This window comes from Lithobates pipiens, unplaced genomic scaffold (genome assembly GCF_037356315.1).
Source record: "Lithobates pipiens isolate NorthernLeopardFrog02 unplaced genomic scaffold, aLitPip1_a1.2 Scaffold_18, whole genome shotgun sequence".
Lineage (NCBI taxonomy): Eukaryota > Metazoa > Chordata > Amphibia > Anura > Ranidae > Lithobates > Lithobates pipiens.
Window position 1 is genome coordinate 328,817,164 of NW_027507758.1, and position 25,194 is coordinate 328,842,357.

General features: G+C 41.2%; 1 protein-coding gene across 4 annotated transcripts in view; it reads right to left on the minus strand.

Annotated features, from left to right (window-relative positions):
* DOP1A (DOP1 leucine zipper like protein A) overlaps nucleotides 1-25,194 on the minus strand; it is a 133,367-nt gene that overhangs the window by 39,252 nt on the left and 68,921 nt on the right. For 3 of the 4 annotated variants that reach the window (XM_077487325.1, XM_077487324.1, XM_077487327.1), the window contains 7 exons: nucleotides 23,548-23,577; nucleotides 16,852-17,082; nucleotides 14,894-15,515; nucleotides 11,426-11,700; nucleotides 10,300-10,452; nucleotides 9,670-9,770; nucleotides 7,527-7,783 (listed from right to left, as the gene is read on the minus strand). In XM_077487325.1, the coding sequence (XP_077343451.1) occupies nucleotides 7,527-7,783; nucleotides 9,670-9,770; nucleotides 10,300-10,452; nucleotides 11,426-11,700; nucleotides 14,894-15,515; nucleotides 16,852-17,082; nucleotides 23,548-23,577 (1,669 nt within the window). The remainder of the gene's footprint in view (nucleotides 1-7,526; nucleotides 7,784-9,669; nucleotides 9,771-10,299; nucleotides 10,453-11,425; nucleotides 11,701-14,893; nucleotides 15,516-16,851; nucleotides 17,083-23,547; nucleotides 23,578-25,194) is intronic. The other variant, XM_077487326.1, reaches the window with a different exon arrangement.

Here is a 25,194-nt window from a genome sequence, read left to right on the forward strand (position 1 = left end):
TTACATGCTGTTCATACTCACTCACAATGAGATTAATTTTAGGTATTCTGCAAAAAAAAAAAAAACACCTGGTTGGTCCTGCCGCTCTTTATCTCCCCCTTCTCTCCAAGTCTGCAAGTCAGCTAGGGATTTTGCAGCTGTGGTGGCAACTGTGCACATGCTCAGTTTTCAGCGAGTCTCTAGGCTGAGCATTTCCTCCCTATCACATCTGAGCAGCCGATGTAACTATAGCGGAACACATGTGGGTGTATACACAATGGTAAATGGCAGCCCACTTCCTCCCTCCACATCAATGCACACAAACCAGCTAAACAAAATGGAAACGGGATATTACATGTAGATTATTGGGTGCCAGGGGTTACCTCAGACGTGCCCCTGGAAAGCAAGAAAAGGGTATGGACTATCTCGGTAACTCAAGGACATAAACAAAAGTATGTATAATTTGTATAAAAACAGTTTAATAGTATATAGAATATAAAAAACATGGTGGAACAAAACCACATTGACAGAGTTAATACAGTTGATAGTTACAGCCTTACGTGTTGCTTCAAACAATTGTACAGACAATAGGATGAAAATGACCCCCCAAGGTTAAGGTGGGGTGTAAAGTATGATGCGTCTTGGCAAATGTCCTTTACTAGGTTTGCAGCAAAAGCTAAGGATGGTTTGAACTTGTAATTACAATTGCAATTTATTTCATTAGATGCTTATAACTGGCTCCTTCTAAAGAAGCAGCTTTTGCTGAAAAACTAGTAAAAGGACATTTGCCAAGACGCATCATAGTTTACACGCCACCTCAACCTTGGGGGTCATTTTCATCCCATCGTCTGTACAATTGTTTGAAGCAGCATGTAAGGCTGTAACTATCAACTGTATTAATTATGTCAATGTGGTTTTGCTCCACCATGCTTTTATATTCTATATACTATTAAACTTTCTTTTATACAAATGATACATACTTTTGTTTATGTCCTTGAGGTACCGAAATAGTGCAAACTCTTTTCTCGCTTTCCAGGGGCACTTCTGGGGTGACCCCAGGCACCCATTTCTATGATATATGGATGATGGTACCCACCCCCTACCCTAGAATATACCCTAAACGGAGGCAATACTGATATTGATAAAACATGTAGATTATTGGTGGCTTCACCTTCCTCTTATTCGCTCTTATTCTAAGACACAGGCTGGAGGGGCATGACACAGCCTGCGACTGGCATAAATCCGCCCACACCATGTTATTGCCACAAAAATAATAGGCACTGAAAGCACTGTAAAAAACTGAATTTAACCTGGCATCAATCTTTTGCAGTGCCTGTAGTGCAGAGCTTAGACTGCTAGAAGGTGAAGCAGCACAAGAATAACATTAGTTGTTCTGTAGAGCAATGGGCATGCTGATATGAGGAAAAAGTAGAGGGCAAGGGAGATGAGCTCTTCAGTTTGCTGCTGCTTCTTTCACTGTCCAGTCACAGGAAAGAAGAAGTGGAAGGAGACTTGTAAGTGAAAGTAGAAAGTAGCAGTGAAAGTTCAACTCATCTCCCTTGTCAGGCAGGACTGTGATGTATGAATGGACAAACATACAGATCAACTGAAAGGTAAAGGTGTCCGTTTAGTAAACTTTGATAAGCTGAGATCAGGATGATCTCTGCTTATCTCAGAGCATTGCAGGTTTAATATACCGAGATGAGTGCTGGAGAACTATTTTTTCTCTTCTCATCTCAGAACACAGAACGGCTGCATTGACTGCAACAGAAACGGCATGTTTAGTAAACAGAGATGCCACTTTATCTCTGTGCTTCTCTTTCAAGTTCTCCTTTCTGGCCTCTCCAGCCCAGAGGTGGAGATATCAGGAGATCTCTGCCAGAGAATAGCTTCTTCCTTCTCCCGTGGCCAAAAATGAAAGTAAAAACTTTCTTAACTGCAGTGAAAAATACACCAACAGCAGGTTACAAATACATTAACTATACAATTACACACAGAGATTATATATATATATATATATATATATATATATATATATATATATATATATATATATATATATATATGTATATATATGTGTGTGTGTATATATATATCAGGGGTTGACAAATTTGCTTGGATTCTAGGAGCCAGCTAAAAAAAGTGAGGAGCCAGGTCCGTGACGGCGATCTGGACCTGTCCCTGGCCTGACATGGAGACGAGTGAGGGGAAGATAGCCCCCAGCCCCCCACATATGAGATCACCTCTCATTGGACACACCGCTTGAGTGCTAAATGGCCGCTGTGATTGGCCATTTAGCATGATCTGTGATTTGCTGTATCCAAGGGACACGGCCAATACAGAACTTCCCCGATGCGCGCCCATGGCGGCGTTCAGAGGGGAAGTAAACAGGAGGATGTCCAGGGACGCCCTCCCGGCAATTGGTGTCCACGCTGTAGACATCTTTTGTCTATAGCGCGGGCACGAAGTGGTTAACAAAAGAATGTGACTTTTATTTCCGCCATGTTCCCGCTTATTAACGTCATATCCCCGCTAAGGGTTAGATCAGGTCCGCCTGAAAAACTGACAGGTGAACCTGATCAGACAGCCCTTGTGAAAGGGGTCAAGCAGGGAGGATTACAAATAATAATATTTTTTTTCCCCTTAATTAAAATAATTTTTTTTACTTTTTACAAAAAAAAAAAATAATAATAATAATAATAATAATAATAATAATAATAATAATAATAATAATAATAATAATAATAATAATAATAATATAATATAATATATATATATATATATTTACCAGCCACCACACTCACCGTTGGGCAAAAGGCGCCAGATGACGCCCGCAATCACTTCCTTCTCTTCACTTTGGGAAGGAAATGGGCGGGCAGTGAAAAACAGGCAGGGGAGCTTCACTCCATTAGGATTAGCATTATTGGAATAGGGTGTAATTTCTACATCCACCACAAGATGGCGCCAGACTACCGAAAGATTTTAGAAGGCCGCAAAGCCGCGGCCTCAATTACTGGCCGGCGCGGCCCGATGCAATTGTGCGGCGGAGTTTGGGGTCCAAATGGAGACAGGATACCCCAGCAGCGTTGCCCCAGGCGCCAGGACACGAACTCTAGTCGCAAATGCGACCGGGTGCCCGGGGTTTGTCGAGCCCTGATATATATATATATATATATATATATAGATATATATATATATATATATATATATATATATATATATACATATACATATATACACACACACACACACTATATATATACATACAGATATATATATATATATATATATATATATATATATATATATATATATATATCTGTGTGTGTATATATTTATATTTGTGTGTGTATATATATTTTCAAAAAACTCACGGAACAGATCGTTCCTGGGATCAGAGTCACGGATTGGATCATTTTTCAGATCAGTAAATAATAATTGGCTGAGCATGACTGGGTATCGCTGAGTATGGCTGGGTATGGCAGAGTATTGGCAGGGTATGGTAGAGTATTGGCAGGGTATGGCAGAGTATTGGCAGTATTGGCAGGGTATGGCAGAGGATTGGCAGAGTATTGGCACGGTATTGACGGAGTATTGGCACGGTATTGGCAGAGTATTGGCACGGTATTGGCAGAGTATTGGCACGGTATTGGCAGAGTATTGGCACGGTATTGGCAGAGTATTGGCACGGTATTGGCAGAGTATTGGCACGGTATTGGCAGAGTATTGGCACGGTATTGGCAGAGTATTGACACGGTATTGGCAGAGTATTGACACGGTATTGGCAGAGTATTGACACGGTATTGGCAGAGTATTGACACGGTATTGGCAGAGTATTGACACGGTATTGGCAGAGTATTGCAGAGTATTGGCAGAGTATTGCAGAGTATTGCAGAGTATTGCAGAGTATTGCAGAGTATTGGCAGAGTATTGGCAGGGTATTGGCACGGTATGGCAGTATTGGCAGGGTATGGCAGAGTTTTGGCACGTTATTGGCAGGGTATGGCAGTATTGGCAGGGTATGGCAGTATTGGCAGGGTATGGCAGTATTGGCAGGGTATGGCAGTATTGGCAGGGTATGGCAGTATTGGCAGGGTATGGCAGTATTGACAGGGTATGGCAGGGTATTGACAGGGTATGGCAGGGTATTGACAGGGTATGGCAGAGTATTGACAGGGTATGGCAGAGTATTGACAGGGTATGGCAGAGTATTGACAGGGTATGGCAGAGTATTGACAGGGTATGGCAGAGTATTGACAGGGTATGGCAGAGTATTGGCATGGTATGGCAGAGTATTGGCAGAGTATTGGCACGGTATTGGCAGGGTATGGCAGTATTGGCAGGGTATGGCAGAGTATTGGCACGGTATTGGCGGAGTATTGGCACGGTATTGGCAGAGTATTGGCATGGTATTGGCAGAGTATTGGCACGGTATTGGCAGAGTATTGGCACGGTATTGGCAGAGTATTGGCACGTTATTGGCAGGGCATGGCAGGGCATTGCAGAGTATTGGCAGGGTATAGCACTATTGGCAGGGTATGGCAGAGTATTGACAGGGTATGGTAGACTATTGGCACGGTATTGGCAGGGAATTGCAGAGTATTGGCAGAGTATGGAGGGATGACTGTGACTGCAATTGTTACAGAGCAGCGCTGTGGACACTACAGATCCAGCCCACAGCGCTGCTTCTATTCGATCTCTCCCCTCCACTTTACAGAAGGGAGAGAGGAACCGACGTTTGTTTACAAGTGATCGCTCCATCATTTGACAGAGTGATCAAATCGTAAACGGCTGATGGGTACACCAAGATAGCTGCCGCTCCAGAGCTAGGCCGAAGCCACGACCTTTCCTAAGGCCGAGACCGCGGATCGCTGCGTGTGCCGATCAGAACAGGGTGACCCATTCGAATCACGGATCAGTGACGATCTGTTGCACCCCTAATATATATATATATATACACATATACATACATACATACACACACACATACACTTACACAGATATACACATATATATAGGCATATATATATAAAGGCAGTGTTGTGGCTACAGAAGTACAACTGATGCTGTAATTTTGACAGCTGCGCAGATGATGCATCGCTGATAACGCAAGGTGGCTGTAAAATTCAGAGCATCAGATGAGTCCAGTACACACTGCGTTTGCATAAGTGTATATGTTAATACGCCGGTATTATTTATTTTTTATATTTATTATTATTATTATTATGTATTTATTTATTATTATTTTAATTGTTAATTTAATATTTTTAATATTAATTAATATAAATTAATTATATAATATTAATTAATTAATATTTTTATTGTTATGCTTTTTTAAAATTACTTTGAACTATTTAATATATATATTTATTGTTTTTATATGAATGGTGCATATCTGCATGACAAATAGGGTACTATCATTTCAGAATACACCAATCGCATAAATATGCACATATGTTATGTATTAATTAGAATGTTTTACAGTTATGGGGTGTCTGTTTATTGGGTAGGGGGATTATATCTTTATTATTAACTTAATATGTGCAGTGTATGTGGAGTGCTTCGTATTTCACTTTGGGATTCTGATACTGAAATCTCCTGAGCTATTGTGAGATTACAGAAACAGAAGCCGTTCAGGGTTCTCAGAGCGTTTGTAGATCACTTCTATTCTCAGTGGGAGAAGTGATCTACATGTTATATTAAACTGCCACATGGGTGAGAACAAATATCTCTGAGAAGAGCAGAGAACTCCAGAGATGTAAAATATCAAAATATACTAAACGGACACCAAAAGCTGTTTGCCTGGAGTTGGGTTTTCAATTCAGTTATGTTAAAATTCATAAAGCATTTAATGTGAAGATATTCTGAAAGTACACATAAAAAACACCATCCTGAGACCAACTAAGCAAAGTTAAATATGAGGTAAATATAAATCTTTTAAGCCTAAAAATTATAATAATTTAAGCCTAAAGGGGTTTATTTATAAAGCAGTTCCCATCACATTTACTCCAAATGTATACATTACTAATTTAAAAAAACATGCACCATAAAGATTCACATACAGTGCTTGCTTGTTAAATGTGCTATGATTAGAAACAACTGATCTTTCCGAAAGTGTGTTTTTGTAGAAGGGTGTGCATACCAGTCATGACATTAATGAGAAAAGAGGGTTGAGACTTCACAGCACATGCTGATTGGCATTTCATGAATGAGCCATAGTCTGGTTCCACACTAGCAACAAGGGTGGTTTCACATGTTATTTTATTCATAACTCTAATGCCGCGTACACACGACTGGACTTTCCGGCAGACGAGGCCCGAAGGGATTAGTCCGATCGTGTGTGGGCTTGTCCGAACGTTTTTCGAAAAATAAATCCGAACATGTTTCAAATCTATCTGACGGACTCAATACCAATGGACTAAAATCAGGAAAACCATTGGTCTGTGTGCTGGTCCGACGGACCAAATATGACACAATGGAAGCTATTGGCTACTTGCTATTGGACTTCCTTGTTTAGTCCTGTCTTACGTCATCACGTTCAAAACGAATGGACTTTCAAATGGACTTAGTCCGTTCCTGTGTAGTCAAGTCAGTCCGTTTGGAAAGTCCGTCGGAACTCTGCCGAAAGTCCGTCAGGAAGACCATCGGACCTAGTCTGCCGGAAAGTCCGGACGTATGTACGCGGCATAAGGCTTCATTAACACGATCGTAAAAATATTACTGATGCAGTGACACGTGTTTTCTAGGAGAAAAGTTCCATGCGGAAAGGATCAATAAAATACTTGCATAAAGATGTGTTTAAATGCGTAAGATGAATATAATTTGTTTTCATGATCATTTATTCTTTCCCTTTATTTAGACTTAATTTACGCACTTCCAAACATACAGATTTTTGGATTCTGTGGTATGGATCTAAAAGCAGCTCATGATTACCCATCTGTGTGAATGGATCCATTGAAAAAAATGCAGTTGCATTCAGATCAGTATAAAAAAACACTTGTATATGCATTTTTTTTTTTTTTAACGTCTGTGTGAATGAAACCTATGTGAAACTAAATTGTATATATGTAGTAGCGCAGAATTGTTTAAAGAGGGTATAGGATTCATGGTCATAGATTGGTTAGTTTAATTTCAAAGCGCCGATATGCTAATGTATTTTCATACCTAAACAGGCTTAGTCTTTTTTTTTGGACCAGATCATAGTATTTTCTCTGTGGCTCACTCAACATGTGAGCTAATAAAACATTTAAATGTACTGGTTATGAATAATAATAGTAATGCTAACAATATTAACACTTATTAATATTATACTATTCTATACCATTACTCCTGTTGCATGAACAATTATTATACAACCACAAATTACCTTATATAATATTCCATGAACAATTATTAATTATACCACCATAAAATTACCCTATATAATATTCCATACTATTACATGAACAATTACTATTAATTATACCACCATAAATTACCATATATAATATTTCATACTATTATATGAACAATTATTAAGCCACAGCAAATTATATAATATTCCATACCATTACTACCATTACATGTCTTGGTAAATATTTTCCTGTTTTCTTCAAAATGCCTCATGGATTTACTCCAGTGTCTCTCCGCCTGGACTCGCTGTACAGACACCCGCTGGGTTTTTGGATGGAGGAGTAAAAGGAGAAGTGGTTCCAGGACTCTTGCTATGTCATGTCTCTGTAGCACTTGATGTAACCAGGCCTGACCCACAGAGGAGGTGCAGCCATCTAAGCTGCTGAGACTATCCAGCATGATGAATAAAGACCTGCAAGGTAAGAGATTTACATCTATAATGCATATAGTTACATAGTTAGTCTGGTTAAAAAAAAAAAAAAGACACCAGTCCATCCAGTTTAACCAATACAAAGTTGGAAAATGTTAGTATTGTGATAAAATCATAGTGTACATTTAGGACGTTCACACCCTGGCAGGGGGTCTGCTTGTGCATTGTTCTGCAGTAAAATTGCATATATTTTGGTAGCATAAAAAACACTACCTGTAATTTCACTAGAACCTGTTCATAAATATTCACAAGGTTAAAGCGAAATGGATTTTTCAAAATTACATTTATGTTGAATTATTTTGCAGTCCCCTGAAATAAATGGGGGGAAAAAAAAACAATAATACATAATGTATATGTTATTTTTTTGTGCTGTCAGCACATCTTTTATCATGGAAAATGTCTGTTGATTAATCTTCTTCATTAAATAAAAAAAATGATGTGCACCAAAATTGTATGTTAAAGTGGTTGTAAACCTCAGACATGAAATATGAACAAAGCATATCCCTCTATAAAGTGTACATATCTCAATCCAGAACACCAAATGCCATTTCTGTCTGCTGCCTCATTCCTCTGTTATCAGCATGAGACACTTTTGATGAATTTTCTTGACACCAAGAGAAAAAAGGTACCAGGGGAGGGAGCTCCAGCTGATTGACAATCAAAGATCTCTTCCTGTGAGCTTTGTAGGGGGTGGGAGGGTGCATGTCAGTCAGCTCTCAGAGCTCTCCTCAATGATGTAACTTCAGCTCCATGACCCCTGCTTTTCAGAGCTGAGAAATCCTGCACTTTGAATGGTTGTAGGGTAAAGAAAGCTTCACAGGTACATCTTATGTAGGAGGTACAAGGTACACATGTTCAACTTATGTAGGAGGATTTGTTTCATCATTGTATATCACCTGAGGCCAGTCACTTTCCTGGGTATACGTAAGGGTTTACAACCACTTTAACATAAACATGTGAATGTCACATTGACACCTTAACACTGCTCATTTTTTTTTAATGTAATGTGAACTTCATAAACATTTTAAAAGTAAAAAGATATTCAGCTATAAAAAAAGTTGGCATAACATGCTTTAGTCATACATTTCTCAAGTTCAGATATTGACTATGCTGTTTTATATTGGTAACAAACTTTGGTGGTGTCAGCTCAATAATACTTTCTGAAGTCGCATAGCTAAAAGACTGATTCACCTAAAGCCAATCCAGGCTGCAACACTCTGTGGCTTCTTAGCCCTTGTACACACGGTTGGACATTCTGACGGAAAATGTCCGATCGGACCGTGTTGTCGGATAATCCGACCGTGTGTGGGCTCCATTGAACTGTTTCCGTCTGAATATCCGACCGACAAAGTTTTAGAGCTGGGCTATAAAATTTTCCGACAACGTGATCCGATCAGACTTTGTCCGATTGTGTGTAGAGAATTCCGATCGGACAAAGTGCCACGCATGCTCAGATCAAATTCCTAGATCAAAGCTATTGGCTACTAGCCTGAACGTAGTCCCATCGTAACGAAATAATGTCATCACGTTACGTACGATCGGATTTTCTGACAACTTTGTCCGACTGTGTGTATGCAACACCAGTTTTGGACAAAATCCGACGGATTTGGTTGTCGGAATGTCCGACCGTGTGTACAGGGGCTTAAAGATTCAGAGACTCCAACCATATCTAAAAAAACAATGTATGGTCTCTTTAGATTTAAAAAAAAAACAAACAGTCTTTTAAATTCTCAGCTTTTTCCACTATCGAGAAAAACACATTTCGGCCTGTGTCAAAATCTCTCTTATTTATAACTACTATAAACTAGGTTTATCTTGTTATTTCAAAGTCATTTCATTTCTGGAGTAAGGAAGAAAGTAAATGCTACCTGTCAAACGTGCGCCCATAGGATGAAGACTTGTTCACATGAAGATTTCTGGTGAGGTGCCACAGGACTGAAAATCGACCATGAGCTTCCATCCTGATTTTCTGGAATAATGTAACATCAGCTTTAGAATTAAAGTCACTAGCTGTATTCCAGTAATTCTAGTTCTAATGAAAATGGGCAGAGCCAGTATGCATGATGTCCTTGTAGATGTTATAAATTGATCCCATCATACTTGCAAACTACAGTGTACCATAATATACTGCCATTCCCAGATCCAGGTTTTAAAGCACAGATCCAGTGTCTACTCTTGCTTTGGTTGCCCAGAATTCATACACACCATAGATGCTAAAAAGCCTATAATAAGTTACTAGAAGCAAGTTTTTTGAGAAGACAAGATCATGCTCCCACTCAGAGAAACACAAGGTTGGATCACATGATCTGCCCCCCTATCCATACAGATAAGCAGTGGTCAAGTCTCAGTATACTAAACTCCCAAGTCACACGCAACACCCCCCAACTCATCTGAAATATACTTTCTTTAAATAAATAAAATAATCTTTATACAGTTGTATAAATGTAAAGAAGATTCCCCCCCCCCCTTTCTTGTGTACAGCGCAGTTGTAGCGATACCTTGTCTTTGTGGGTTAATTGCTGGCTAATAACATCCTCACATATACTGGAGGTCGGGACCAGATTGTGGAGCTGATAGAAAAGTTCCACACTTCTTTGATGGTGTTGAGGAGTCCGATCTCCTAATTGTTCCCAGAGCGTCAGTGCCACATTCTTAAAAAAAAGAAAAAGAAAAAAAGTCATATAAGATTTGTTGAAATTTGTAGCAGTCATATCACATTTTATTAGTTCGGATGTCTAAAGTACCGTATTTTTTAGTACAAAGTTTGGTGATTATCTATATCTATATATATATATATATATATATATATATATATATATATATATATATATAGATATAGATATAGAGAGAGATAGAGATAGAGAGAGATAGAGATAGAGAGAGATATTTTCACGTCACCAAGCTGCAGCCCTTTGCTTGCCTTTATCCCGCCCTTGAGACATTGGGGTTATTTACTAAATCCACTTTGCACTGCAAGTGCACTTGGAAGTGCAGTCACTGTAGATCCGAGGGGGACATGCAAGGGAAATAAAAACCGCATTTTAGCTTGCACATGATTGGATGATAAAATATGCAGAGCTTCCCCTCATTTCAGATCTTCCTCTCAGATCTGCAGCGACTGCACTTCCAAATTGGATCTGCCTTTAGTAAATAAACCCTATTATTCCTGCCACTGACCCCAACAATGGGGCATTATCCCTGCCACTGACCCCAACAATGGGGCATTATGCCTACCACTGACACCAACAATGGGGCATTATCCCTGCCACTGACCCCAACAATGGGGCATTATCCCTGCCACTGACCCCAACAATTGGGCACTATTCCTTCCACTGACACCAATGATGTGGTATAATTCCTTCCACTGACAAAAAACAAAACAAAAAAAACAGGGCAATATTCCTCCCACTGACACCAACTATATCTCACCCTTATAAAGATCAGGCATGGTTTACTCCCACTGGGCACAGTACCCCTGATATATATTATTTATACATGCTTGACTTTTTACCCCACATAAGCACAGAGAAAATAATTATAGGCAATAGAACAAATATCAAGAATGCAGAAAAGAGGTGACCACTATGTGATGGGTAAAAGGATTTATAGTGAAAATCTCCCTACCTTGAAGAAATCGGTCTTCTCTGCCATGTATCTTAAATTGCCTTCAGTAAGAGGAGGGTGAATAACAACAGAAACACGCCCTTGATTTGGACTTAACGGCTGAGAGGACTCCAAGCCATTTGCCGTTTCTCCAGCCTCCACGGCCACAGACTGGGTCAGGCCAACCAAGTCCATCACTAGAGATATGGCCACGCTCTGAATACTGAAGTCTACTGCTGCACTGCAGGCGTTCATGAGGGTCTGCAGCCACACAGGCGGTTGAACCTTCTCACAGTCTGGTTAAAAAAAAAGCAAATAAAAATGATAAAATTTATTTTAAACAAATGTTATAGTGCTTGACTGGCACCAACTAGGTATACTACACCAGATGAAAGAGTGGAACTGTTGGCAATGTCAGAGCAGCCAATCACTTTTCATATGAAGCAAAGATCTGATTGGTCTGAATGAGCAAGGATTTCTCTATTTGTATACCAGTTTTCAGCACCACTGGCTTTAATGGTAGCACTCATGTGCCAAATAACTCCTGGAAGCCTAGAAGAGTGAGACTTTTATGAAATGTGCCATCTAGTCTTTCTATAGATAATATAATGCGTACAACTCAAATAGTGTTAAAGCCTTGCACAACAACATATAACGGGATTCCATGAAAACTTAAGGAGATCTATTTTCCATCATACAGTACATGACAATGGCATACATCTTCGCAATCGGCAAAGAACAGGTCATCCAACAAAACTTTCAATCTTAGGGGATTACTTTCAAAGGTGATGCCAATACCCTTAAGCTGCTATACACTAGTACATTTTTTTTTTGCTTTTAACATTCGATTTTGGCAAGAATGGACTTTACTGAACGAAAACCAGATACACGGTTAGAAACTCATTTGTTGGTTCAAGCAAAATGACCAGCTTGCCGTTTCAAGATTATATTCTCTTCACAGTGAAATCTTGCAAAAAAAATGTGCACTGAACAATGGCTTTACCAGGCCAGCTGTTAGGTATTATGGTTCATACAATATTTGAATCCAAAATTCCAAAGTGCCTTTTTTTTTTTTCATTTTAACTATACTCTTTCTTGAGACAAGCTTTTCTGAAGTTGATACTATTTTTTCTGTGTTAGTGGGGTTTTGATGGGAAGCTGCTGTGGAGTGGAAACTCATGATGAACAGTACTGCATATGAAACTGATAGCTGCGTACAATGGCTAAATTAACCACTTGAGCACCAGAAGATTTTACACCCTTCATGACCAGAGCATTTTTTCCTATTCAGCACTGTGCTACTTTTATCGTTCCCCGACTGCCCACGAACATTTACTATGGTGGGGCGGCCGCTCTGCGCAGAATCACGTACTGCTACATGATTATACACTTCCAGGGTCTGGGGCGTGCGTGCCCCCAGCAACCCCCTCTTGATGTGATTGGACACAGCGGGAGCCAAACAATGGCTCCAGTGGAACTCAATGTCCACCGGTACCTGCCGATCATTCGAGACACAAACAGAATGGCAGCCTGCCTGTGTAAACAAGGCAGACTGTTATTCTGCCGGAGGGGAAGGTACTGATCCTGTGTTTCTGCTAAGCAGGAACATCAATCTTTGCCCTCCCCTCAGTCAAAGCACCTCCCCCACAGTTAGTAAGCACAACTTAACCCTTTGATCACCCCTGTTAACCCCTCCCCTGCTACTAGTACAGTGACAGTGCATATTTTCTAGCACTGAACACTGTATTAGTGTCACTGGTCTGAAAAAAGTGTCAGTTAGGTGTCCGATTTGTTCCTGCTATAAGTCGCTGATCCCCGCCATTATTAGTAAAATAAATAAATAAAAATATCCAATAGTTTGTAGATGTTATAACTTTTGCAAAAACAAATCAATATATGCTTATTGGGATTTTTTTTACCAAAATATGTAGCAGAATACATATTGGCCTAAAATTATAAAGAAATAAGATTTGTTTATATTTTTTTATTGGGTATGTTTTATAGCAGAATGTAAAAAAGATTGTTTTTTGTTTCAAAATCAGGTGATTGAATACCATCAAAAGAGAGCTCTATTTGTGGGGAAAAAGGGACAATTTTTTTTTTTAAATTTGGGTACAGGGTCGCACAACCACGGAATTCCGTATTGCAAAAAATGGCCTGGTCATGAAGGGGGGGGGGGGGGTCAGCCTGTCAGTGCTCAGACCATACACCGGTGCACTGCATCAAATTGGTCTGCATGGGTGTCATCCCAGAAGGAAGCCTCTTCTAAAGATGATGCACAAGAAAGCCCACAAACAGTTTGCTGAAGACAAGCAGTGTCTTACCTACAGTCAAGCATGGTGGTGGAAGTGTCATGGTCTGGGGCCAGTACTGGGGAGCTACAGGCCATTGAGTGAACCATGAAAGCCAACATGTACTGTGACATACTGAAGCAGAGCATGATCCCCTCCTTTTGTCATGGAGGAAATGGAGGAGTGGAAGAGGACTCCAGTGGCAACCTGTGAAGCTTTGGTGAACTCCATGCACAAGAGGGTTAAGGCAGTGTTGTAAAATAATGGTGGCCACACAAAATATTGCCACTTTGGGTCCATTCTGTACATTTTCACTTAGGGGTGTATTCACTTTTGTTGCCATAGGTTTAGACATTAATGGCTGTGTGTTGAGTTATTTTGAGGGGACAGCAAATATACACTGTTTTACAAGCTGTACACTCACTAATTTACATTGTAATTGTAAATTGTAATTTCTGTCACATGAAAAGATATAATAAAATATTTACAGAAATGTGGGGGTGTATTACATTTTGTGAGATACTGTATACACTGGAATTTGTATGTAATTTTTTTTTTATATACTACTATTGGCAGTGATCAGCGACTTATAGTGGGACTGTGATAGTGCGGAGAGAAATCTGACACTAACAGATACTGAGTGGGAACTGACATTGACAATACCAGTGACATGAATACAGTAATCAGTGCTAATGTACATGGCCCACTGTACTATTGACACTGGCCAGGAAGGGGTTAACATCTCGGCTGAACAAGAGGCTGAATGTGTGCCAAACAATGTGTAACGTGTGCTGATTTTCACTAAAAAACTGATCTGCAGGAATAAGAAACAGAGAGATTGTTCCCTCTATTCAAGCCGTATGTTGATTGTCAACACAAGGCTCTGGACTGTAATTGGACACAGCCAATCAGCAAGTCCTTCCATGAATCATTGGCTGGAGCATACTAAGGCCCGCTATGTTCAAAACACTTCAGATTCAGCGGTCGGGGGCGCATGCGCCCTGAACCCGGAAGAAAAAGCTGCAATGTACAGGTACGTTGCAGTGTCTGTATAAACAGCCCTGCCGCAGTATATGTACTGTGGCAGGTTGGCAAGTGGTTAAAGAAGTTAACATATCCAGGTGTTTAAAATGTAGAACTATGGGAAGTGTAAATATACAGTATGTGTTTTATACTTTTTTTCGCTCAAGCACCTTACCTCCATCCACCTTCTCTGAATGAATGTCTGAAGGATGGCTGCACTCTGCAATGTAGACTGGGAAACTGGAACATTCAAGGAAAAGCTGACATGCAGCAATGAAGGCAGGACGGTATTCTTTTGGTGAAACTGGTTTGACGGTTTGCTTTTCTTTACCGTTTTCTGATGTGGACATCTCCCATTTCGCACTATCTGTATGAGCTCCAATGGGTTCTCCTTGAAGGTCTACAGCAGTGTCTTGGGATGTTGGGCTCTTGGGAATAATATATAGAGTGATAAATCTTGTAAGGAACTGCTGAAAATATTCCAAGCAGCATTGCATTGCAGTTTTTTGTGTTCCCTTTATATTACGTGGAGCCGTTCCTTGTGTACATTTGGAAGGGTGCTGTACCACTGTCTCCTCAGACCCAACAGTGGATGCCGTTTCAGTTTCTGAAGAAGTGCTACCCAAGGGAAGACCAGCTACACCCTGCCCATCTATCAGAGCCCTGTCAATGTCATCAGCCTTATCAGCTTGGTACTGCACAAACTCTGTAAATCCACTCTCTGATGAGCGACTGCTTGGGGGATTCTCGCCATCTTCAAAGACATCCCCAGGATTTTCAGGAGTGACAGGAGACAGCTAGGAATTAAACACAAGGTCAGTAAATAACAGACATTAGAAACCAAGCACAACAATACAATTCTGACTTGATAAAAATACCTAACGTTTAGCAGACTTCAAGGGGTTTTTGAGGTTCCGAGGAATCATTGTATAAAAAACTAGGGAGGAAGCTACCGATTCCCATCCTCAATTTGATCCCAAAAATCTAAACTTAAAGCAGAGCTCCATAATCCCCCCAGTCAGCAGCTAGAAATACTTTTAATATTAGCACATGTACCTATCCTGCAGATATTTCAAACGGCTCTTTGGTGCTGCTACTGCCATTCCTTATAAGGGAAGCCGTCACAGCCTGTTCCTTAATGCGCATTTGCAAAGCGCACTACGCTTTCTGAATGGCCTGGTGGCGGTGGAAGGAAGGTGGCTGAACTTCCGGGTGATCTCACCACAGCGAGGTTTCCCTGAAGTGGGGATGGGAACCAATCAAAAACAGGTACCCGCTCCCTCCCCCCTCCTCCCCGATGGGTGCCAATAATGGCAGCAGAGGGGAATAGGAAGCAAACAAACAGAGCTTCCCCTTTGGGTGGAGCTCCACTTTAAAGCAAAAAGTAATGCTGCTATTATAGTTATAACGTTGTGTAGCAAGAGACATGCTGAATGTATTTGCCAGGCTCCAAACAGATCTGCACTTCTTGCCCGGCAGCCTTAATATTCTTTGGACTCCTTCAATGTCAAACTCTGAACACTTCTTTGCCCTGACTGCTAAAAACTGGCCATGGATAGGAAATATATTTTTGCGAATTCTAAGAAGCATTAGACAGGAGAAATTTTTTCGCAAAACACTAAAACGTACCAATTCACCTTAAAGTGGTTCTAAAGGCTCAAGGTTTTTTATCTTCATACATTCTATGCATGAAGGTAAAATAACAACAACTTCTGTCTGCAGCCAGCAGCCCCTAATACCTAACTGAGCCAAATATTCCTCTAGCGATGTGTACGAGAGCCTCGGCTCTCCAGGGACTCTCCCTCCTCATTGTCTGAGACATTGGCTCCCATTGCTGTCAATCACAGCCAGTGAGCCAATGAGAAAGAGGGCAGGCTGGGCTGAGCCGTGGCTGTGTGTGTGTGTGTGTGTGTGTATGGTCACGCCGAGCTGCGCCTTGGTGCCCCCATTGCAAGCTGCTTGCTCTAGGGCACTCAGCAGGAGGGAGGGGCCAAGAACATTGACGGTGGACCAGAGAAGAGGAGGATCGAGGCTGCTCTGTGCAAATCCACTGCACAGAACAGGTAAGTATAACACGTTTGTAATTTAAAAAGAATGCCTTTACTATTACTTTTACTTCATTACTTTATTTACCTTCCTCTCTTCTTTGTCTTTACTGGAGCAATACCCACCAGGGAGCTGGACAGTACCTCCTGGGCTTGCAGACAAGAGAGGAGGCTGGACCTTGCTGAGAATTTTTGAGCAAAGTCTAAGCGAATCAGTCAGTTCTTTGAGATCCAGAGTTTGAAGATGACTGGTTAGTGCAGAGATCATTCGAAGGAGCAGCTGAGGCAAATGCTCTGTCTGTATTTCAATATATGTCTCCTAAACAAAGAAAAAAAGAGCAGGCACAGTATGGTTATTCTCATAGCCAATATCAATACTGCATCACATTCATTTTTACCTTGCTGAAAGAAAATGGCCTCTTAGGAAAGGTTGCAAATGCACGATTTTAAGGTGCATTTCTAAGGGAATAATTTTATGTTAATGACATATTAAATCCAAAAGCAAACAATTATATTATTGCAGCTCCAATTCTCAGATGTGATTCTTTTTAGGCCTTTTTCTTTTATTTTACCCTTGTGACCTGGACAGTAAGTCTGTTGTTTTTCACAAAAAGAAGCTCTCTTGCAAATGTGACCATTAGAGGGGTGAGACAAACCATTTACCACTGACAGGGGTGCTTACAATGATCATTCATGATCCTTTAACACAAAAGGAAAAAAAAACTACTGTAACTGCAGTGTTGGCTCGAGTTTGGCTTCAATCTGCTAGTGCATCTAACACTCCCCTCCCCCAGATTAACAATTCTGCTATGCAAAGGTGCCCCGTGCTCCTTCATCCAGAGTGGGTACACGCTAATACAGGAGGTGTGTTACTGGCAAGATCACTAGGTGAAAACAGAAGGAAAAAACCTAAAAGAAGAAAACTAATGCAGCTACCACATTTAAAGGAGTTGTAAAGGCAGGAGGTTTTTTATCCCAATGCATTCTACGCATTTGGATAAAAAGCCTTCTGTGTGTAGCAGTCTCCCCCCTCGCCCCCCTGCCCCTATGCCCACCTAATACTTACCTGAGCCCCATTTCTGTCCAACAATGTCCACGATTCCCTTGGCCATCTGGGACTCTCCTTTTTGATTGGCTGAGACACAGCAGTGGCGCCATTGGCTCCCGCAGCTGTCAAAGTCAGTCAGCCAATCGGGAGAGAGAGGGGACGGGCCAAACGGCAGATCTGTGTCTGAATGGACAGATAGCTGCAGCTGGCTCGGGTGCCCCCATAGCAAGCTGCTTGCTGTAGGAGCACTCAACAGGAGGGGGATCTGGGCTACTCTGTGCAAAACAAACTGCACAGAGGAGGCAAGTATGAAACTTTACAAACACTTTAATGATTGGTAAGCTGTGATATGTTACATTTTTGGTTTTGAGTAGAATACCTCATGAGACCTAAACTCCTGGCACAAATACTTTTGTTTAAATATATTTCTCAATAGCCACAAATGATTTAAATCCATGTCATGTGTACCTAAATCCAGATGTTATTTTGTAAATGTAGTGGCCACTACAGGCTGCCTGCAGAGAACTTAACGCAGGGCTGGTCTAAGACCAGTCACCCTTCCCATGGAGAGAGCAGCAGTGACTGGTCTTCATTACTGGAAACTCCTGCACAGAGGTCAAGTGCAGGAAATACTTCATGCTGGATTACTGCACCGATCGCAGGAGGAAACATACACAATGGCACCAAGATACAAGCTAGATTACACATCTCTTGTATTCAAAGAGTTGAAAGTGGTTGTAAACCTTTACATACAGTATGTCCCAAAAGTGAGTACACCCCTCACATTTCTGTAAATTATTTTTATTATACCTTTTCAAGTAGTGAGTGTACAGCTTGTATAACAGTGTAAATTTAAGAGAAAATGTCCAAATTGGGCCTAAAGTGTCAATTTTGTATGGCCATCATTATTTCCCAGCACTGCCTTTTTTTGTAAATTCTTTTTATTGAAAAACTTTACGAGTTATAGATACAAAACAAAGCCAGTGGGGCATACCCCAGCTAAATGGTGCAAAAAGCCATGTGTCTAACCAAATACAACTCACAGCTTTACTTACCAACCAGTTATCACAAACGTCTAAACATTTAAAAATACACCACCCAGGATACAGTTGACAGGATAATGATATGGAATAATGCTTTTTGGAGGACCGTCTTCACCTTTCAGCTATCAGAACAGGACATTATAAGAGTAACGAGATTTAAATATTGGTACACTATCTGTAGGGGCCTACCCAACCACTTACATAACCTAGGCATAGATCCCAATTTCATGTAGAGGCATGTATAGCTGTAGGGAGTTTAACTAGATTGGTCTACTAAAGGTCTGATCGTCTAACGTAGAGTCTGAGTTTGTCCACAAATGCCAAACGTTTTAATATTTCTAGGGACAGCCACGGGATAGGTACTTTGCTTTATAGAGAGGTACCACAGCATTGACTGACTGCTTCCATGACAAGCTAGGAGGTCCAGCAGACTTCCATTTGAGAACTTTGGCCTTTCTTGCATAAAATAGGAGGATACTTAACGTGAGTGTTGCCTTAGCGAATGCCAGCGGCTCCACTAGCCCAAGGAGACATACACTTACCATCAGGGGGGACAGGAATAGTGATTTACCCATGAATGAATTAAGTCACCTCCTGACAATAATCTTGAATCTGTGGGCATTCCCAAAATATATGCGTGAATCCTGCAGGAGTACCAGAACATCTCCAGCAGCCAGCTGAGGAGGCTGGGTATATGTGATTCAGGCATTGTGGTGTATAATAAATCTGATGTTGGATTTTGAATTAAATTAGTTTGTCTCTAGCCGCTACCAATGGCTGGAGCAGGTAATCCCACATATCCTCCCAGTCTTCGTTGTCCATCTCCTGCATCTCTGCCCGCCACAAACCACACAGATTGTCCAGACCGACCTGGATGGACGGCAGCATTGCTCGGTATATTTGGGATAATGGTTTTAGGAGATCGGCGTCTCCTAATATGGCCTTCAGGTCATCCTGCTCCAGCCGAAGCTGGATGTATTTATATTGCGAAATTGAAGGCATGACGGAGTTGCAGGAACCTGAAGAAAAAAAAAAGAGTTCGGTAATTGGAATTTTTTTTTTCAATCAAATGTGAAGAGTCCAGTTCTATCACATATGTCCATCAGATATTTAATGCCCCTGCTGGCCCAGAGCCCTGGGTCCTGCATTGAGTGAAATTTCCATAGCCTTGGGTTACACCAAAGTGGTGTGTTAGTGGACCAACGGCCTCTTGCAACGTTGGGTTTAATCACTACAATATGCCATGCTGCAATAACTGCTTTCATAGCAAGTGTTATAGGTGTGTGGGAGCACCCCGAACCACTACAAAGAGCATTACGGAGGGCCTCAAAAGATCCCATATGTGCTGCCTCTAGGACAACTGACGCAGTGTCATCCAAGACCAACCACGTATGGGCATGAGTAAGCATGGCTGCTAGATAGTATGTGTGAAAGTCCAGGCAAACCAGGCCTCCCTGTGTCCAGGGTCTATGTAAGGATCTTCCTACTGAACCTGGCCGGGTGGGATTGCCAAAAGAAGGAAGCTACTATGGAGTCTAATTGTTGAAATAGAGTCTTAGGTATCCAAACCGGAGACTTCTGTAAGTGATACAGCAAGACCGGTAGTGTTTTCATTTTATTTAGATTAATTTTCCCTATGAGTGAGAGTGGGAGATTCGACCAAGCTTTCAACTTTTGTTTACACTATTGTAACACAGGGGATAAATTGAGTTTACTAAACTGATGGACGTTGGAGGAGATATTGATCCCCAGGTATTTGATGGTGTGCGCCCTTCCAACGCTGCCTTAACCCTCTTGGACAACATCACAGCACTCCTTTAACTTCCATTTGAGGAAGGCCCACAGATGCTCAATAGGGTTTAGGTCTGAAAACATGTTTGGCTAGTCCATCACCTTTACCCTCAGCTTCTTTAACAAGGTAGTGGTCATCTTGGAGGTGTGCTTGGGGTCGTTATGTTGGAATACTGCCCCGTGGCCCAATCTCTGAAGGGAGGGGGGATCATGCTCTGCTTCATTAGGTTACAGTACATGTTGGCCTTCATAGTTCCCTCAATGAACTGTAGCTCCCCAGTGCCGGCAGAACTTGTGCAACCCCAGACCATGACACTCCCACCACCATGCTTGATTGTAGGCAAGACATACTTGTCTTTGTACTCCTCACCTGGTTGCCATCCCACATGCTTGACACCATCTGAACCAAATAAGTTTATCTTGGTCTCATCAGACCACATTACATGGTTCCAGTAATCCAGGTTCTTAGTCTGCTTGTCTATATTTCCGAAAGACAACCTCTGGATATGACGCTGAGCACGTGCACTCAACTTCTTTGGTCAACCATGGCGAGGCCTGTTCTGAGTGGAACCTGTCCTGTTAAACCACTGTATGGTCTTGGCCACCGTGCTGCAGATCAGTTTCAGGGTCTTGGCAATCTTCTTATAGCCTAGGCCATCTTTATTTAGAGCAACAGTTCTTTTCTTTAGATCCGCAGAGTTCTTTGCCATGATGTGCCATGTTGAACTTACAGTGACCAGTATGAGAGAGTGAGAGCGATAACACCAAACTTAACACACCTGCTCCCCATTCACACCTGAGACCTTTAACACTAACGAGTCACAGGACACCAGCGAGGGAAAATGGCTAAGGGCCAGTTCACACCAGATGCAGCTCCATGCAGTTCCGTACAGTTACGTTTTTTCTACACCAATACAGTCAGTTCCGGTCAGTTTCTGCACCAGAAACTAATTTCTTCAGTGTTGTCACATGAAAAGATACAATAAAAGATTTACAAAAATGTGAGGGGTGTACTCACTTTTGTGAGATACTGTATTTCCTACACAAGTTGTACCTGTCTATCTGCAGTCTATTCTCTAAATCCCCTCAAAGTGCTGAAATGTATAAAGCTTGTCTGAGAGTAGAGCTGCACGATAAATAGTTAAAAAAATTATGATCTCACCTTAAAAAATTACTTGGAACCCCCAAACATTTTATTTATATACATATGTGTATGTATATATATATATATATATATATATATATATATTATATATATATATATATATATATATATATATATATATATATATATATTTATTTATTTATATTATTATTATTTTTTTTAGCAGAGAACCTTTAAAAAAAAAAAAAACTAAACAGTAAAGTTAACCCGATTTTTTTTTATTTATTTGTAATATTCTAAGCAACCAAATAGTAATTCTCATTTTAGTCAGAATCATGCAGCTCTATTTGAGAGTTCTGAAAAATAGATGTGGAGAGCTAAGATTACACCCTGCAGTGCTCAGTGAGGAGAACTCTGAGAGCCGATTGAAGGAAAGTGACAAACCCCCTTCGCACAGCACACAGGGTCAGACCTGAGACTGTCAATCTGCTGGAGGTCCCTCCCCTGTAACCTCTTTTTCTCTTGGTGTCAGGAAAACTTGTCATAAGTTATTCTGTTGACAGCAGAGGAATGAAGCAGCAGACAGAAATGACACTTAGTGCTCTGGAGAGAGACAACTGCACACTATAGAAGGATATGCTTTGTTCTTATTACATGTTTGAGGTTTACAACCACTTTAAGCTTGAATTTCAGCTTTACCTTGGCACCAGTGAATGAACCAAAGTATATGTTGGCATTTACAATGTAGTAGTGAATAGCATGGCATCTGTTGATTCTTCAATGTTCACATGACATTATCAAAAGCTGCAATGCACATATGGAATAAAAAAGAGGTAAGGTGAAAATATTTGGTATATTACAGCCACTGCTGTAGTATTAGATATGGCTGCTTACAACAAAAATAACTGAATATTTGTATCAGTTTAAAATATAAAAATGTAAAGACTAGCTAGCTACAAATATAAAATGACAAAAAGTACACAAGTATGCAGCTGTCATTTATTTGTCCGACATAGTGGCTATTCAGGAAGAAAAAAAAAATCAATAATACACTAGTCGGCTTAAAACGATGCATCATTTGAAAAAAATAGTTTGCCATTGTCCGTTATCACACAATTATTTGCACTAAAGGTCATACTAATCAACAAATTATACTGCAAGTCCAGTATTCAGCATAATTATATAGAAGAGGAAAAAATAGGATTACATTCCAGCAAGAGATGACAAATATGGAGTGAACATTTAAAAGGACAGAGAAGAGAAACCCTAACCATTTAATGCAGACAACCTCAGGACCTGCCAAGGGTTAATCATGTTAGGAGGGTAGCCTTGCAACAAGCCGGGAAATGGGAACTAAACCGATCTCCCCTCAATTTTTCAGGGAATTATTATTTTTTTATTCCGAAAGGAAATCACGATAGATGTGTTTGTAAGCTAACTAATGTCAGTATGATCAATCATAGTACAAATGTTCCTACTGTGCAAACATCAAAACGTTTCGATTCTTCAGAACTGCCTGTATGAGAGAACGGCTAAAATAATTAAAGCTCTGTCCATTAGTATATGGGTACCTGAAATGCAATATTGAGAAATATGTATTTTCCATATGTACTAAAAAAAAGAATAGTGCAAAGGAGCTCCTAAGACAAGCTAAAAGAAACAAACTGCCAGGAAATCCTTTGAGTAATCATTACGTCCCCCGTCCCCCCGCTGTGTGATGAAGGCACAAATACACAGATGTGTTGGTGTAAGCATATACGTCTGAAGGCAAGGAAAGAACAAGCTGTCATACAGTACCTGACAAATCACTCTCATACTTCTAGTAGGCTTGGGAAAGGAAAGCAAAGATTTAAAGAATGGAAAAAAACAGACTGAGCGGTTATTTAATACAATGCATACAGCAATTCACAAGACAACTTCGGGACATATTATACAAATGATTTCCTTTCAACAGCAAATCCTGACGGCAAATAAAAACACACTTTATATACTTCAGATTTATGGAAGTTTTTGCTGAGTGCCAGAGATGTCTTCAGTACAATTTTGAAATGTAGATGTTTACTGACCTACATAATGTCTTGCGGACATATATAATAATAATAATGGGCTGCAATTCGTGTGTGAAAGGATTTGTAGAACCTTTGAGGTACAATTTTATATAGAAGGATGATGGGGTCCTTGGAATGAAAGGTCCATGCAGTAGATGTCTATGGGCAGACTACAGCCAGCATGCGTACAGCTAGGACAAGAAGATTCTCCACTTGTCAAGCTGTAGGACATAATCTAAGAAAGCATGAATGATTCACAACCCCAATGCATCAACTGATATATCAAATATTACTTAGAAGAAAACTCTGAGTTCTACAGGTCTACCATATATAGAGATTAGGGATGAGCTTCGTGTTCGAGTCGAACGTACGTTCGACTCGAACATTGGCCGTTCGGCGAATTCCGAACGTTTTGGCCGTTCGCGTCAAAATTCGAGTGACGCGCGCGCGGACCACAATGCACTGCGTTGGCGCAGTGCATTGCTGCCCGATGATTGGCCAAGCATGCACTGTGACCCCGCATGCTTGGCCAATCGCAGCGCCGGCAGCGAGGAGAGCCATGATTGGCCACAGGCATCCTGCCTGTGGCCAATCATAGCTCAGGCTGTGTAGTGCACGCCCCACACTATATAAGGCCGCCTTTAAGGCGGCCTCCTGTAGTGTGTTACTTTGCATCTGAAGCAGTGGGTGTTCTGTGTACCTTCAACACAGTACACACCAATCGTTTTTGGCTGATTTCCTATCTTGCTGCTGTGTAGTGGTTGTTGTCTGTGCCCTGACTGCAGTATACACCACTATATTCACCTCACCTATATAGCTAGTGATCTAGCTTTAACCACTTAACAACTGCCCATTGCCGATTAACAGCTTCAGGGCGGTTGTTTAACTCAGAGAGGCCGTTAATTAACGGCCTCCCAGAATTCTGCTCTCGCGTGCCCCGAGGTGTGCGCACTCGAGAGCATCCGTGACCATAGCGGCCGTTTACCACGTGATTGCTCCGTCAGATGACGGAGTGATCACTTGGAAACAAACCGGCGTCATGTTATGACGCCTGTTCCTCCCTCCCCTTTCTGTACCGATCGGTACAGCGGAGGGGAAAGAGATCGGTGTCAGCAGCGATGTGGGCTGCATCTGCAGTGCCCACATCGCTGCTCACCGAATTTAACCCCTCAATTCCCTGCCAATACTCTGCAATACCAGTGCATACTCTGCAGTACCCTGCCATTACTCTGCAGTACCCCGCCATTACTCTGCAGTGCAGTACCCCGCCATTACTCTGCAGTGCAGTACCCCGCCATTACTCTGCAGTGCAGTACCCTGCCATTACTCTGCAGTGCAGTACCCTGCCATTACTCTGCAGTGCAGTACCCTGCCATTACTCTGTAGTACCCCGCCA